Source organism: Babylonia areolata, chromosome 22 (genome assembly GCF_041734735.1).
Source record: "Babylonia areolata isolate BAREFJ2019XMU chromosome 22, ASM4173473v1, whole genome shotgun sequence".
Lineage (NCBI taxonomy): Eukaryota > Metazoa > Mollusca > Gastropoda > Neogastropoda > Buccinidae > Babylonia > Babylonia areolata.
Window position 1 is genome coordinate 46,349,095 of NC_134897.1, and position 15,638 is coordinate 46,364,732.

General features: G+C 46.3%; 1 protein-coding gene across 5 annotated transcripts in view; it reads right to left on the reverse strand.

Annotated features, from left to right (window-relative positions):
• LOC143296874 (uncharacterized) overlaps positions 1 to 15,638 on the reverse strand; it is a 110,974-nt gene that overhangs the window by 87,555 nt on the left and 7,781 nt on the right. For all 5 annotated transcript variants that reach the window (XM_076608851.1, XM_076608852.1, XM_076608853.1 and 2 more), the window contains exons 6-10: positions 15,040 to 15,142; positions 13,255 to 13,343; positions 12,088 to 12,146; positions 11,083 to 11,169; positions 469 to 603 (exon numbers count right to left, since the gene is read on the reverse strand). In XM_076608851.1, coding sequence (XP_076464966.1) covers positions 469 to 603; positions 11,083 to 11,169; positions 12,088 to 12,146; positions 13,255 to 13,343; positions 15,040 to 15,142 — 473 coding nt within the window. The remainder of the gene's footprint in view (positions 1 to 468; positions 604 to 11,082; positions 11,170 to 12,087; positions 12,147 to 13,254; positions 13,344 to 15,039; positions 15,143 to 15,638) is intronic.

Below are 15,638 nucleotides of genomic sequence, written 5' to 3' on the forward strand. Positions count from 1 at the left end.
TGCCAGTTTCCTTTCACAGCCTTCCTCTTCGTCACAATGCCAGTTTCCTTTCACAGCCTTCCTCTTCGTCACAATGCCAGTTTCCTTTCACAGCCTTCCTAAATGTCCAGATCCAACACAATGCTGGTGCATGCACGTCTAAACTGTCACTGCCATCGTCTAAAGAAACAAGCTGCAAGCAATTTGTCTTTTCTCTTGGGGAGGCCAAATGTTTCATGGTATTTATGTAACACAGGGTCATTTTTGTTGGTTTTCTAGAACAAATACTGACAAATGTGGATGGTAGGTATATCTGCTGAAGAAATAAACAGCACACTATTTGTTTTTTCTCTTGGAGAGGCCACATATTTTTATGGCATTTTCATAACACTGTGACATTTTTGTTGCTTTTCCAGAACAAATCTGGATGGTAGGCATGTCTGTTCCCCAGGGACTCCACAGCCACCCTACCCCTTCCTGCACACTGACCTGCTGGGAGGGGAGCTGAGAGGCAGAGGCCGAGGATGGGGTGGTGGTCATCAGCAGACACAGTGACTGGCTCTGCTGCCACTCCGGCACCTCCCCTGCCAGAGTGGGCCCCACAGGGCCTTCTGCCACACCCACCTGTCACACACATCAATACCCACCTGTCACACACATCAATATCCACCTGTCACACACACACATCAATATCCACCTGTCACACACACATCAATATCCACCTGTCACACACACACATCAATATCCAGCTGTCACACACATCAATACCCACCTGTCACACACATCAATATCCACCTGTCACACACACACATCAATATCCACCTGTCACACACAAATTAATATCCACCTGTCACACACATCAATATCCACCTGTCACACACACATCAATACCCACCTGTCACACACATCAATATCCACCTGTCACACACATCAATATCCACCTGTCACACACATCAATACCCACCTGTCACACACATCAATATCCAGCTGTCACACACACATCAATACCCACCTGTCACACACATCAATACCCACCTGTCACACACATCAATATCCACCTGTCACACACAAATTAATATCCACCTGTCACACACACATCAATATCCACCTGTCACACACACATCAATATCCACCTGTCACACACATCAATATCCACCTGTCACACACACATCAATATCCACCTGTCACACACATCAATATCCACCTGTCACACACACATCAATACCCACCTGTCACACACACATCAATATCCACATCAATATCCAGCTGTCACACACACATCAATATCCACCTGTCACACACACATCAATATACATGCATGCTGCAAACACACACACACATACATACATGAAGCAAACACACACACACACACACACACACATGACGCACACACACATACATGACACAAACACACACACACACATATATACATGCCATAAACACACACATGACGCAAACACACACATGACGCAAACACACACACACACATACTCTCCTCCCCCCAAAAAAAACAAACAGAAAACACACACACCCAACAGATCCACATCAGAACTATATCTGAATGTTATCTCATAAAACACACACACTAAACAGATCCATATCAGAACTATATCTGAATGTTATCTCATAAAACACACACACTAAACAGATCCATATCAGAACTATATCTGAATGTTATCTCATAAAACACACACACTAAACAGATCCACATCAGAACTATATCTGAATGTTCTCTCATAAAACACACACACACACACCCAATGGATGGTGGTGTGTGTCCATCGAGATCGATGATGACCATCGTTGTCATCCAGCTGGGGGATGGGGGGAGGGTGGTGGGGGGGGGGGGGATGCTCATGAATCTATCTGTGAGTGCGCAGATGGCTGAATAGTCCAATCTGCGCACGAAATGTTCGCTGACAGTTGGGGCAGACAAGAACAGGCATATCATTGTCAGGGAGCTTGTTTGCCCGTGACTTTCTGGCCTGCCTCTTCTGAACAGCTGCAGCAGTCCTGTTGGCCTCGCACAACTTGGCACCTTTGTGCACAGCAGTGCGCCATTTGTCACGGTCCGCTGCAGATTCCTCCCAGGAGTCAGGGTTGATATCAAACGCTTTCAGAGAGACTTTCAGAGTATCTCTGAAGCGCTTCTTCTGACCTCCGTGTGATCTCTTCCCTTGTTGCAGCTCGCCATAGAAGAGCCTTTTGGGCAGCCGATGGTCTGGCATGCGCGCCACGTGTCCAGCCCAGCGAAGCTGGGACTGCATCAGGATGGTGAAGATGCTGGGAAGGGTGGCTTTTGCAAGCACCTCCGTGTCTGGGGTCCTGTCTTGCCACTTGATGTTCAGTAGCTTCCTTAGGCATGTTGTGTGGAAGTGGTTCAGCTTCTTGGCATGTCGTTGGTACACTGTCCAAGTTTCGCAGGCGTACAGTAGTGTGGGGAGAACTACTGCTCTGTACACCTTTAGTTTGGTCTCAAGACCAATGCCTCTTCTGTTCCAGACATTTGCATAGAGTCTACCAAAAGTTGCGCTTGCTCTTGCAATCCTGACGTTCACTTCATCGTCAATGGTCGCATTTTGTGACAATGTGCTGCCAAGGTATGTGAACCGCTCCACCACACTGAGTCTCTGACCGTTGACTGTGATGTTGGGCTCAACGTAGGGTTTCCCTGGGGCTGGCTGATGGAGAACTTCAGTTTTCCTCGTGCTGATGGTAAGGCCGAAGTTCCTGCTGGCAGTGGCAAATTTGTCCACGCTGAGTTGCATGTCAGCTTCAGATCCAGCGTTGAGGGCACAATCATCAGCAAACAAAAAGTCTCTGATGATGTCTGTCATGACCTTCGTTTTTGCTTGAAGCCTTCTGAGGTTAAACAGCTTGCCATCTGTTCGGTACTTTAGGCCAATTCCAACATCGCCATCTCTGAAGGCATCAGTAAGCATTGCAGAGAACATGAGGCTGAACAGTGTTGGAGCCAGGACGCAGCCTTGCTTGACACCATTTGTGACAGGAAAAGCAGCAGATGTTTCACCATTGTCCTGGACTCGAGCCTGCATGCCTTCATGGAATTGGCTGACCAAGGAAATAAATTTCCGAGGGCATCCGTACTTGGCCATGATCTTCCACAGTCCCTCTCTACTCACGGTGTCGAAGGCTTTAGTGAGGTCAACATAGGTGGAGAACAGAGCAGCATTTTGCTCCTGACATTTCTCTTGCAGCTGCCTTGCAGCAAACACCATGTCGGTGGTTCCGCGCTCTTTCCGGAATCCACATTGGCTCTCAGGCAAATGACCTTGGTCAAGGTGTGCTGTGAGGCGGTTTAGTAAGATCCTGGCAAGTATCTTGCCTGCGATAGAGAGCAAGGAAATGCCCCGATGGTTATCACAGGCTTGCCGGTTCCCCTTTCGCTTGTACAGGTGAATGATAGATGCATCTTTGAAATCCTGGGGGATCGTCTCTTCTTTCCACATGAGTGAGTACAGCTGATGGAGCTTCTCAGTCAGCACAGTGCCTCCATCCTTGTAGACCTCTGCTGGTATGGAGTCTGAGCCAGGTGCTTTGCCACTGGATAGCAGACGGATTGCTTTCTGGGTCTCAAGAAGTGTTGGCGGATCGTCCAGTGCTTCGTTGATGGGGACTTGTGGGAGCCGGTCTATGGCTTCATCATTTATGGAGGAAGGGCGATTTAAGACACTGCTGAAGTGCTCAGCCCAGCGTTTGAGAATTTTCTCCTTCTCGGTGATCAAGGTATTCCCATCTGCACTGAGGAGGGGGGATGATCCTGAGGATGTGGGACCGTAGACTTCTTTTAAGGCATCATAGAACCTCTTCATATCGTGCCTGTCAGCATATCCCTGGATCTCATCGGCTTTGTCGCTCAACCACTTATCCTGCATCTGACGTAACTTTTGCTGAACAGTCCTGCGGATGGCATTGTACGCATCCTTTTTTGATGTGGACTTTGGGTTGCTCAGGTGGGCTTGATGCAGACGGCGTTTCTCATCCAGAAGCTGCTTGATTTCCTCACAGTTTTCATCAAACCAGTCTTTGTGCTTTCTGGTCATGGGTCCCAGGGTCTCTGAAGCTGTACTATAGATCATCTCGCGCAAGGTCCTCCAGTCAGATTCCACATTCTGGTTGTCCAGAGAGGCGGATTCCAGACGATCTTCCAGCAGCTCCACAAAGGTCTGTTTGATGGTGATGTTTTTCAGCTGAGCAATGTTGAGCCGTTTTGGAGCCTTCTGGCCTTGGGGGCGTCTCTTGGGCTGGATTCGAATATTCAGCTTCGAGACTACAAGGCGATGGTCTGTCCAACACTCGGCGCCGCACATGGTCTTTGTCACACGTACATCTTGCCTATCCCTTTTCCTGACGATGACGTAATCGATGAGATGCCAATGCTTTGAGCGAGGGTGCATCCATGACGTCCTGTTACGGGTAGGGAGGCAGAAAACTGTGTTGGTTATCAGCAGTTCATGCTCTGCACAGGTCTGAAGCAAAAGCAATCCATTTGGGTTACAGTGGCCCACACCATGCTTTCCAATCACTCCATCCCAGGAGATGTAGTCAGAGCCAACTCTAGCATTGAAGTCCCCAAGAATGATGAGCTTGTCTGCTTTAGGGATAGCAGCAATGACAGAGTGAAGGTCCTCGAATTTCGCCTTCACTTCATCCGGGTTGGTCATGGTTGGGGCGTAGGCACTGACAATGGTGAGGTGCTTCTGGCCAGATGCCAGTGGGAGTTTCATGGTCATAAGCCTATCGTTGACTCCCTTTGGGATTCCTGCTAGCTTGCTGACAAGTGCTGTTTTTACTGCAAAACCAACGCCAGCCTCACGTCGCTCTTCGCTTCCTCGTCCACTCCAGAAGAAGGTGTAACCAGATCCCCGTTCACAGAGCTCACCTTCGCCTGCAAGCCGAGTCTCACTCAAGGCTGCGATGTCGATGTTGTATCTGGCGAGTTCGGATGCAACTAGTGCCGTTCTCCTTTGGGGTCTGTCCACGTTATCTCTGTCCAGGAGAGTCCTTATGTTCCAGGCACCAATGGTGAGAGGAACGATCCTTGTTTTTTTCTTTTCTTTCTCTTTGTTTCGACCGCTGATGTAGGGTCCCCGCCAGCCGCGGTATGCTGGCCAGGGCGATATGGAGCAGGCAATTTTTAGGGCACCTTTTCTAGCCCCTTCCTCATGCCAGGGAGGTGAGCAGTGCATTCCTAAAGAGGGCTGCTCAGACGCTCAGACGGCTGCCGAGCTCCATCGCTGCTCCTGTCGATGAAGAACGACCCTATGGCCTGAACTGCCTGCGTGCAGGTCTGCGGCTGCGACTGCCAGTGTACCCACACCTGTCGTTTCGTCGCTCGCCTGTCGCCACAGGACTTGGGGGTGATGAAATGATGAAGGATGAAAGGTCAGTATGGATGACTGATGACTTGCGCGATGAGTTTGTTTAAAGTGAAGAGGAGTTGCGCAACGTCGACCTCACTCTCTCGTCCGGGTCCACCAATTTCCAGTGGCAAGACTAAGTCGAGACAACTGGAGGATGAGCACGGATGCAGTGGATGACCAAGATATCCTTTCGGTGTCTCATCTTGCTCTCTGCACTCCACAGTGCGTTGCTGTATCCGCCTTCCTCTCCGTTGAACCGTTAGGTTTCTTCCGCAGATTCTACCGGATCCAGACTTCGCATGCATGGGTAGACACACCCCGGGGGCCAACTGTGTGTGTGGCATGCACACAGCACGGTGGAGCTAGATGGCCGTCGGTGGCTCTCCTGAGCCGACGCCCTTTTATGGATCTCGTTTTTAATTCCATAAGGGTGTCTAGCCACCCGCCTCACCAGTCCCGGAAGGGAGTGGTGAGAGTGCCGGTTTAGTCGCCGGCAATCCGACCCTGAACAGGTTGTACTGGATTTCAGGTTACCAGTAGCAGATCTAGTGACCTGACCTGACACAGGTCCACATCAGAACTATATCTGAATGTTCTCTCATAAAACACACACACACACCCAATGGATCCATATCAGAACTATATCTGAATGTTCTCTCATAAAACACACACACACACCCAATGGATCCATATCAGAACTATATCTGAATGTTCTCTCATAAAACACACACACACACCCAATGGATCCATATCAGAACTATATCTGAATGTTCTCTCATAAAACACACACACACACCCAATGGATCCACATCAGAACTATATCTGAATGTTCTCTCATAAAACACACACACACACCCAATGGATCCACATCAGAATTGCATCTGAATGTTCTCTCATAAAACACACACACACACACTCATAAAACACACACACACTCATAAAACACAAACACACACACCCAATGGATCCACATCAGAACTATATCTGAATGTTCTCTCATAAAACACACACACGCACCCAACGGATCCACATCAGAACTATATCTGAATATTCTCTCATAAAACACACACACACCCCCAACAGATCCACATCAGAACTATATCTGAATGTTCTCTCATAAAACACACACACACCCAATGGATCCACATCAGAACTATATCTGAATGTTCTCTCATAAACAAAAACCTAAAAAACAAAGTTTCCACCATAAATCTAGAGAAATGGTGTAGCAACTCATGTGAATTATTGGGGGTGCGTCTTGACAAACCTGACGGAGTTCACAAAAGCATCGTGCTCATCAATGCCTACGTTCACCCAGGAACCTGCACAACAAAAGAGGATTGGGCCTTTTTAGAGGAAATAGAGAACGAACTTGGAGACTCGGTCATTATCTGTGGAGACCTCAATGCAAGATCGAAGTTATGGGACCAGCGGAACACCAACCCACAAGGACTCGCACTTGAAGGAATGATAGGGGAAATTCTTCTTAGCCCATTAACAACCACATCCCCAACTCGCCTTGGAACAAGACAAGGGGACAGTGACAGTGTGATCGACATCGCTCTAACATCTCCAAAATTCAGAGCAGAAATGAATGCAGAGACGCTTCCATACCAAGGCAGCGACCACCTCCCGGTAGCTTTCAGTCTACAGAAACTGTCCGATAAACCCTGTATGAAACTGCGTGATCCATTTCAGTATGAAACCAAAGAGACAACCGTCATCGAAAAATTAAGACGCAGAAGAAACAAAAGAACGGCACTGAACAGGATGCAAACTATTCAGCCCCCATGGTGGAATACCGACACAGAGAGAGCCTGGATAGAAAAACATGCGGCTGTCAAACTTTGGCACAAAGAAAGAACAAAACCATCTCCGGACAAAGATATTGAAACAAAAATGAAAGAAAAAACTAAACAGTTTGAAGTCACTGCTCAAGAGGCCAAAAATGACAAGTGGAAACAGTTTTGCGAGGCACTCAGTTATGACACAACATTGACAGAGTTCTGGCAATTTTATCGTCGCATGGAAGGGAAAACGTGCACAACAACAACCCCAGACATGTTAGACACTGACGGAACCAAGCTTAAGACAAATGAAGAAAAAGGATCTGCCTTGCTCAAACGTTTCATACAACAGAGTGATCAAAGAAACTTAGATGAGAAAAAGAAATATGTTGAGGAGTTAAACCAAACCCTTATGCAGACTGGACCTGATGATGACTTGACAATGGATGATCTAAACGAGGCAATAGCTAAATGCAAGAAAGAATCGGCTCCTGGCCCAGACAAAGTTCGTTACTCAGACATCAAGGAGCTATCGGAAGAAGACAGAAGCAAACTTTTCAATCTATATCAAAACAGTTTCCACAATGGACAGGTGCCGGAGGACTGGACACACAGCTTCTTAAAACCCATACCAAAACCAGGAAAGGACCATCGTCAGGTAAGCGGCTACCGGATCCTAACCATGCAAAACATTGTTGGAAAGCTCATGGAACGCATGATAGCCAGGAAACTTGCAAGGGATCTTGAACACAGGCACATTCTCCCTTCAAATCAAGGTGGTTACAGAACAGGCAAGTCCACATGGGAAAATGCAGCTGCCTTTGCATATGAGGTGTATGAAGGATTTCAAAGAAAAGAAGAAACACTAGCAGTAGCAATTGACCTTGAAGATGCCTACAATAAAGTCCAGTTTGCGCACCGCATGGAGCTGCTACTAAGGTATGGAGTAAGTTTGACACTGACAAGATGGATAGCAGCAGCGCTTCAGGAAAGAACCGTCGTCCTACGCCTCGGAGATTGGATGTCTGCACCTTCTAAACTATCCATGGGACTGCCACAAGGGTCTCCACTCTCTCCTGTCCTCTACAATGTCTACACGAAGGGCCTTGCAGACTTAAACAACAATGGAATTGCTCGGGTGCTTACCCTTGCGGATGACGGCCTGGTCTTCAAAACTTCGAAAAATGCTCAGGAAAGAACTGAAGCCGTCCAGAAACAACTAAACAATATTGCTCAATGGTGCAAAGACACAGGATCTTCCATCAATCCAGCGAAAGCCCAAACGTTGCTGTGCACCCTCAACAACAAAACCGCGAGCAAATCACCACCTTCTGTGTCATTCGATGGGATTCAAATTGAGAAAACTGAATGCCTACGCTACCTAGGAATACACTTCGACAGGATGCTGACCTTCAGAAAACATACGGAAAACACTGTTCTCAAATGCAAAAAGGGCCTTTCAGTCTTAAAAGCAATGGCAACCAAAGGAATTGAACAACGCCACCTCTTCCTGCTATACCAATCACTCGTCCTCAGTGTGATCGACTACGGACTTGGGCTAACAACACCGTCTCAAAGCAACCTCCTAAAATTAGAAAGAGTCCAAAATGAAGCTATGAGGCTGATCCTTGGAACAACAAAAGACACGCCCACAGAAACCATGCGATACCTGCTTGACCTTCCTTCAGTGCAGGCCAGAAACAAGTTAGAACAGGTCAAGACCTACTTCAAAGCATTAGAAAACCCTCAAAACCCACTGCATGACGCAGTCAAAGAACCAAAAGGCAGCCGTCTAGGACGAGGAAGATCATGGATGGGGCAAGCAGAAGACACAATCCAGCTAGTATGCCGACTTCAAGACCTGAAAGAAACAAAAGAATGGGAGAAAAACCCCGAAAACCTCAACCATCTATTCAACACAGTCATTTCACCCACTCTAGGAAGACATTGTCGGGAATGGCCAGAGGGCAAAACTGATGCGGAAGTGAAGCTGCTTATAGAAGAAAACAGTAAAGAAGAGGACATCATCATATACACAGATGGCTCAGTCACCAAAGACCAGTCTGGCTGGGGATTCACTGCGAAACAAAATGGAAAAACAATTTGGGAAGAGAATGCTGCCTACAAAGTCACAACCTCCAGCCTAACGATGGAAGGTGAAGCTGTGACACATGCCCTCCAGTGGCTATCGTCCTTCCATACGCCAGGAAACCAACATGCCATGATTCTAACCGACTCAATGAACCTCATACAGAAAATTGAAAACGGAATGGGAAGCCCAGAGTGGCATAACGCAATGCGCAACTTTCAGATTAAAAAACTCACATGGTCATACTGCCCGGGACATGCAGGTGTTAAGGGAAATGAGCGAGCTGACAGACTTGCTGGTAACGCAACACCAACGAGCGGCCTACATCTAGGAAAATCGGAAATCCTCAGAAAAGTCAAAGAATACCAAAAAGAACAGGTACAAGGCCATCACACCATCGATCGCCTCAAAGAAATAGAAGCAGAGAGAGGGAGCGGCCGCAAGTCTAACATGAAAGGTAGAGCACGATGCTTTGCAAATCAAACAAATATCGGCATCATTTCCAAACCAACATTGCGCAAATTTCTTCAAAACGGAACAGAGCCTCTGTGGGCCTTTCCAAACACAATAGACCGAGCAACACACTAGACGCCACGTTCTTGGCATCAGAGATCTTTTCCCATCCCTCTTGCGGCCAGTCAGTGGCGGCTGTGTGTGTTTGTGTGTATGTGTGCTTTTGAGTGCGTTTGTGAATGCGCGAGAGTGAAACTGTACACAAGTGTCAGGAGATCTTTGTATGTACGTGTGTGGAGTTGGGGGTGGGAGATATGGGCGTATGTGTGTGTGCTTGTACAAGTAAGTGTTCATCTCTGTGAGTGTGTGTTTGTGTGTGTGTGTGTGTGTGCCGTGGAAGCTGCGATACGTAGACTAGAAATGAGTGTGTGGAGGAGGGGGTAGAGGAGGTGCAAGGTAATGTGTGTGTGTGTGTGTGTGTGTTGGAGCTCATGTACGTTTATATGTATTTGACTGTGCTTTCATATGTGCTTGTACAAGTAAGTGTTCATCTCTGTGAGTGTGTGTTTGTGTTTGTGTGTGTGTGTGTGCCGTGGAAGCTGCGATACTTAGACTAGAAATGAGTGTGTGGAGGAGGGGGGTAGAGGAGGTGCACGGTAATGCGTGTGTGTGTGTGTGTGTTGGAGCTCATGTACGTTTATATGTATTTGACTGTGCTTTCATATATGTGAAACTGCATGTCTGGTGCATTTCTGTTATGCATGTGTGGGTGTATGTGTGAATGTGTGTCTTCATTTTTTACATTTATTTGCTCATTTATCACCATTGTTGTCTTATTTATTTATTTATTTATGTTTTATTATTATCATTTTATTAGTATTACTAATATTATTACTACTACCTTTTTCTATATTATAATTATTATTTATTTATTTATTTATTTATTTATTTATGCAAGCTTATCTATTATTTATTCCCCTGGTTTTTTTTGGTTTTTTTTTGTTTTTTGTTTTTTTGTTGTTGTTTTTTTTTGTGTGTGTGTGTGTGTTTTTTTTTTGTTTGTTTTTTTTTTGTTTTTTTTCCCAAGGCCTGACTAAGCGCGTTGGGTTACGCTGCTGGTCAGGCATCTGCTTGGCAGATGTGGTGTAGCGTATATGGTTTTGTCCGAACGCAGTGACGCCTCCTTGAGCTACTGAAACTGAAACTGAACTCTCATAAAACACACACACACACCCAACAGATCCACATCAGAACTATATCTGAATATTCTCTCATAAAACACACACACGCACCCAACGGATCCACATCAGAACTATATCTGAATATTCTCTCATAAAGGACAAAACAACACAGTCAACCACAACAAACAACATAAAGACTTGACACTCACACTGGTACTGGCTCCCACTGAAGTCTGTTTGTGACTGTCTGTCAGGGACTGAGCACCTGAAGAGGACTGGGGGGATTTCCTTTGGGCCTGTAACACACAACCAGTCACAACTTTGTGCACCACACCTCTGCAGCAATTCAGATGACACGTCTTTCACCGATGCAGGTAGGGGGACACAAGTGAGAGGGAAATGGCACTATGCGTTCCAATGTGCACATGCGTACAGGTGCACAGAAAAGATTCTATCAATAACAACACTGAACAATTCTGCATGGGACTCTCCAATGGTAAAGGTTAACACCTCTATGCGCTTCAATGATGCATGTGTGCACAAGCATTTTACTTTCCCCAATAAATGATGAACACATTTCAAAAACAACAAAAGGATCATTTTAAATCTTTACAATATAAGATGTAAAGGACTGGACATCATAACGTAAAACTTGTGGTTATAATTCTACCATATGAGAGGGTGCTATGTCAGAATCACAGCTGAGCGTGTCATAAAGTGTGTGCTTGCTAGGCCAGTGTAATGACGTGTTTCACACAGGTCAGCTGGCTCTGGTGTCTCTCTGTTGATGTGAATTATTGTGCTGTGAACATTACATCTGTTCACCAGCACCCCGGTGAGTTCACTCACAGTTGTTAACCTTTCCTGAGTGATTGTGGTATCTGTTTTCTCTGAACACCAATGATTACCATGATCAACAATCACTTTTCTTCTCTTCCTAAAGAATGATTCTGTTCAACATTTTACACATACAAACATAACTTGATGAGCTATATATATAACCTGTATGTTAAAGATGATGAAAAGCATTCTGTTTCTGTCCATTCATTAAATTCATACAAATGCAGAACTGCACACATACCTGATGAGTTGAAAGAAGCTGTGTGCTCACCTTAAAACAAAGAAAAGAACCAAATGTCTGATGGTGAAAAACAATGTAGAAAGACCAGCTATTCAATGCAGTGTGCCTCTCCCTACCAACAGATCTGCCCTACCTTGCCCTGTTGTGAATTCAGGGTCTGCACCTCTCCGGGGTTGTACTCCGTCTCCACACCTGAAACAATGTCACTGTCATTATCAAAAAGCTAGTTTGATTTTCCAGAACTCACTTGCTTTCTCCTGCTACCATGCTGCACTACTGTGGATCTCATCACTGCACTACTGTGGATCTCATCGCTGCACTACTGTGGATCTCATCACTGCACTACTGTGGATCTCATCGCTGCACTACTGTGAATGCACTACTGTGGATCTCATCGCTGCACTACTGTGGATCTCATCACTGCACTACTGTGGATCTCATCACTGCACTACTGTGAATGCACTACTGTGAATCTCATCGCTGCACTACTGTGAATGCACTACTGTGGATCTCATCGCTGCACTACTGTGAATGCACTACTGTGGATCTCATCGCTGCACTACTGTGGATCTCATTGCTGCACTACTGTGGATCTCATCGCTGCACTACTGTGAATGCACAAGTGTGGATCTCATCGCAGCACAACTGTGGATCTCATCGCTGCACAACTGTGAATCTCATCGCTGCACAACTGTGAATCTCATCGCTGCACTACTGTGGATCTCATCACTACTGTGGATCTCATCACTGCACTACTGTGGATCTCATCACTACACTACTGTGGATCTCATCACTGCACTACTGTGGATCTCATCACTACTGTGGATCTCATCACTGCACTACTGTGGATCTCATCATGAATCAAAATAATATACTGTGCTGTTAGTTTCTTTGCTCCCTCCCCCCACCCCCCCCCACCCCCCCTCCACCAGGGGTAAGAATTTCATACTATTCTTTTTATGTTGTGTCTGGTTTTCATAACAAAGACTATAATACAGGATTAGTGTGTGTGTGTGTGTGTGTGTGTGCATGCGCATGTGTGAAAGCATGTTTTGTGTGTGTGAAAACTACGACAAGTTTATGGACAATTTGTAGACAAACACTCACACACGCACACTCACTCATACACATCCACACACACACACACACAAATACACACATGACTGACAGATGGACACACACACACTTTGACACATGGACACACACTTACACACATGCCCACACTCACACTCACGCATACACACCCACATACATACACATATTCACACCTGCACACACACACCCTAAAACATCCACACACCTTCTTCAGCAATAGTCAAGGAGGGGGTGCTGGGAATAATGTGAGGCATATCTCCATAGGCATCTGGTGACGGACAGATCTCCTGATCCCTGCAGGGTGAAAAAAAAGTATGAAATTATGTTTAATGTACTGTCAAAACATACAAGGGACTGTCAACACTTTATCAAAGTATTAATTTTCACACATGAAAGGGAAGGAACTTCCTTCATGTCCGGTCACACACACTCATCATTGTACACCTCTAATCCTCATGTATCAAGCTTCACATTTCAAAGTTTTCTTTAAAAGAAAAAGAATTAAAATGAAAAAGCAGGGCAGGTAAGGAGGGTGGAGGTTATGATGAGCTGGGGAAACAGGACAGGTAAGGGGGGGGGGGGGTTATGATGAGCTGGGCAAACAGGACAGGTAAGGGGGGGGGGGGTATGATGAGCTGGGCAAACAGGACAGGTAAGGGGGGGGGGGGTATGATGAGCTGGGGAAACAGGACAGGTAAGGAGGGTGGGTGTTATGATGAGCTGGGCAAACAGGACAGGTAATGGGGAGGAGGGTTATGATCAGCTGGGCAAACAGGACAGGTAAGGAGGAGGGGGTTATGATGAGCTGGGGAAACAGGACAGGTAAGGGGGAGGAGGGTTATGATGAGCTGGGGAAACAGGACAGGTAAGGGGGGGGGGGGGGTTATGATGAGCTGGGGAAACAGGACAGGTAAGGGGGGGGGGGGGTTATGATGAGCTGGGCAAACAGGACAGGTAAGGGGGGGGGGGGGGGTTATGATGAGCTGGGGAAACAGGACAGGTAAAGGTGGGGGGGGGGTTATGATGAGCTGGGCAAACAGGACAGGTAAGGGGGGGGGGGGTTATGATGAGCTGGGGAAACAGGACAGGTAAAGGTGGGGGGGGGGGGGGTTATGATGAGCTGGGCAAACAGGACAGGTAAGGAGGGGGGGGGGTTATGATGAGCTGGGGAAACAGGACAGGTAAGGGGGGGGAGGGGGGGGTTATGATGAGCTGGGCAAACAGGACAGGTAAGGGGGGGGGGGTTATGATGAGCTGGGCAAACAGGACAGGTAAGGAGGGGGGTATGATGAGCTGGGGAAACAGGACAGGTAAGGGGGGGGGGGGTATGATGAGCTGGGGGAACAGGACAGGTAAGGGGGGGGGGTATGATGAGCTGGGGGAACAGGACAGATAGAGGGTTGAATCAAAGATGCAAATTTCTTAACGGACTTTGAAAAAAAGGGATATCATTAATCAAAATAAAAGTTAAAAGAACTGATAAAATAAAAAATACATTCTAGCATTTTCCAATTAGTGAGAAAACTAACCAGTCCCCAGCTCCACCCCACAAGGGAACTCACTACACCAGAAAACGGAATACAGCTGCCTAAACAATGGGGTAAAAACACTTCTACACACTGCCACAGAAAACAGAATACAGCTGCCTAAACAATGGGGTAAAAACACTTCTACACACTACCACAGAAAACAGAATACAGCTGCCTAAACAATGGGGTAAAAACACTTCTACACACTACCACAGAAAAGAGAATACAGCTGCCTAAACAATGGGGTAAAAACACTTCTACACACTACCACAGAAAACAGAATACAGCTGCCTAAACAATGGGGTAAAAACACTTCTACACACTACCACAGAAAACAGAATACAGCTACCTAAACTATGGGGTAAAAACAATTCTACACATAAAAACACAAGACACAAATAAACACAAGAGCTGCCTCCCACAAATCACAGATGGAAAAGAAGAATCAGATGACAACTCACAAACTTTCTTCCAAGGTCTCTGGAACCAGCATGGGTTGTCCCGAAAGCTGCAGACTGGCCAGATGGTGGGAAGGTGTGGAAACAGGCTGATCTTCCTTGTCCTCTGCACAATCACCGCCACCACCATCAATAGAAAAAAAATGTAATAAACTGCATGTACCAAAAATAGGAAACAGGATAACGTCACATCCACACGCACACACACTCATCCACCCCATTTCTCCCCAACCCATTACACACAGACACATGTTATCTCAAGCATCATTACACACAGACACACGTTATCTCAAGCATCATTACATCATTACACAAAGACATGTTATCTCAAGCATCATTACACACAGACACACGCCATTACACACAGACACACGTTATCTCAAGCATCATTACACACAGACACACGTTATCTCAAGCATCATTACACACAGAAACACGTCATTACACACAGACACACGTTATCTCAAGCATCATTACACACAGACACACGTTATCTCAAGCATCTTTACACACAGACACATGTTATCTCAAGCATCATTACACACAGACACACGTCATTACACACAGACACACGTTATTACACACAGACACACGTTATTACA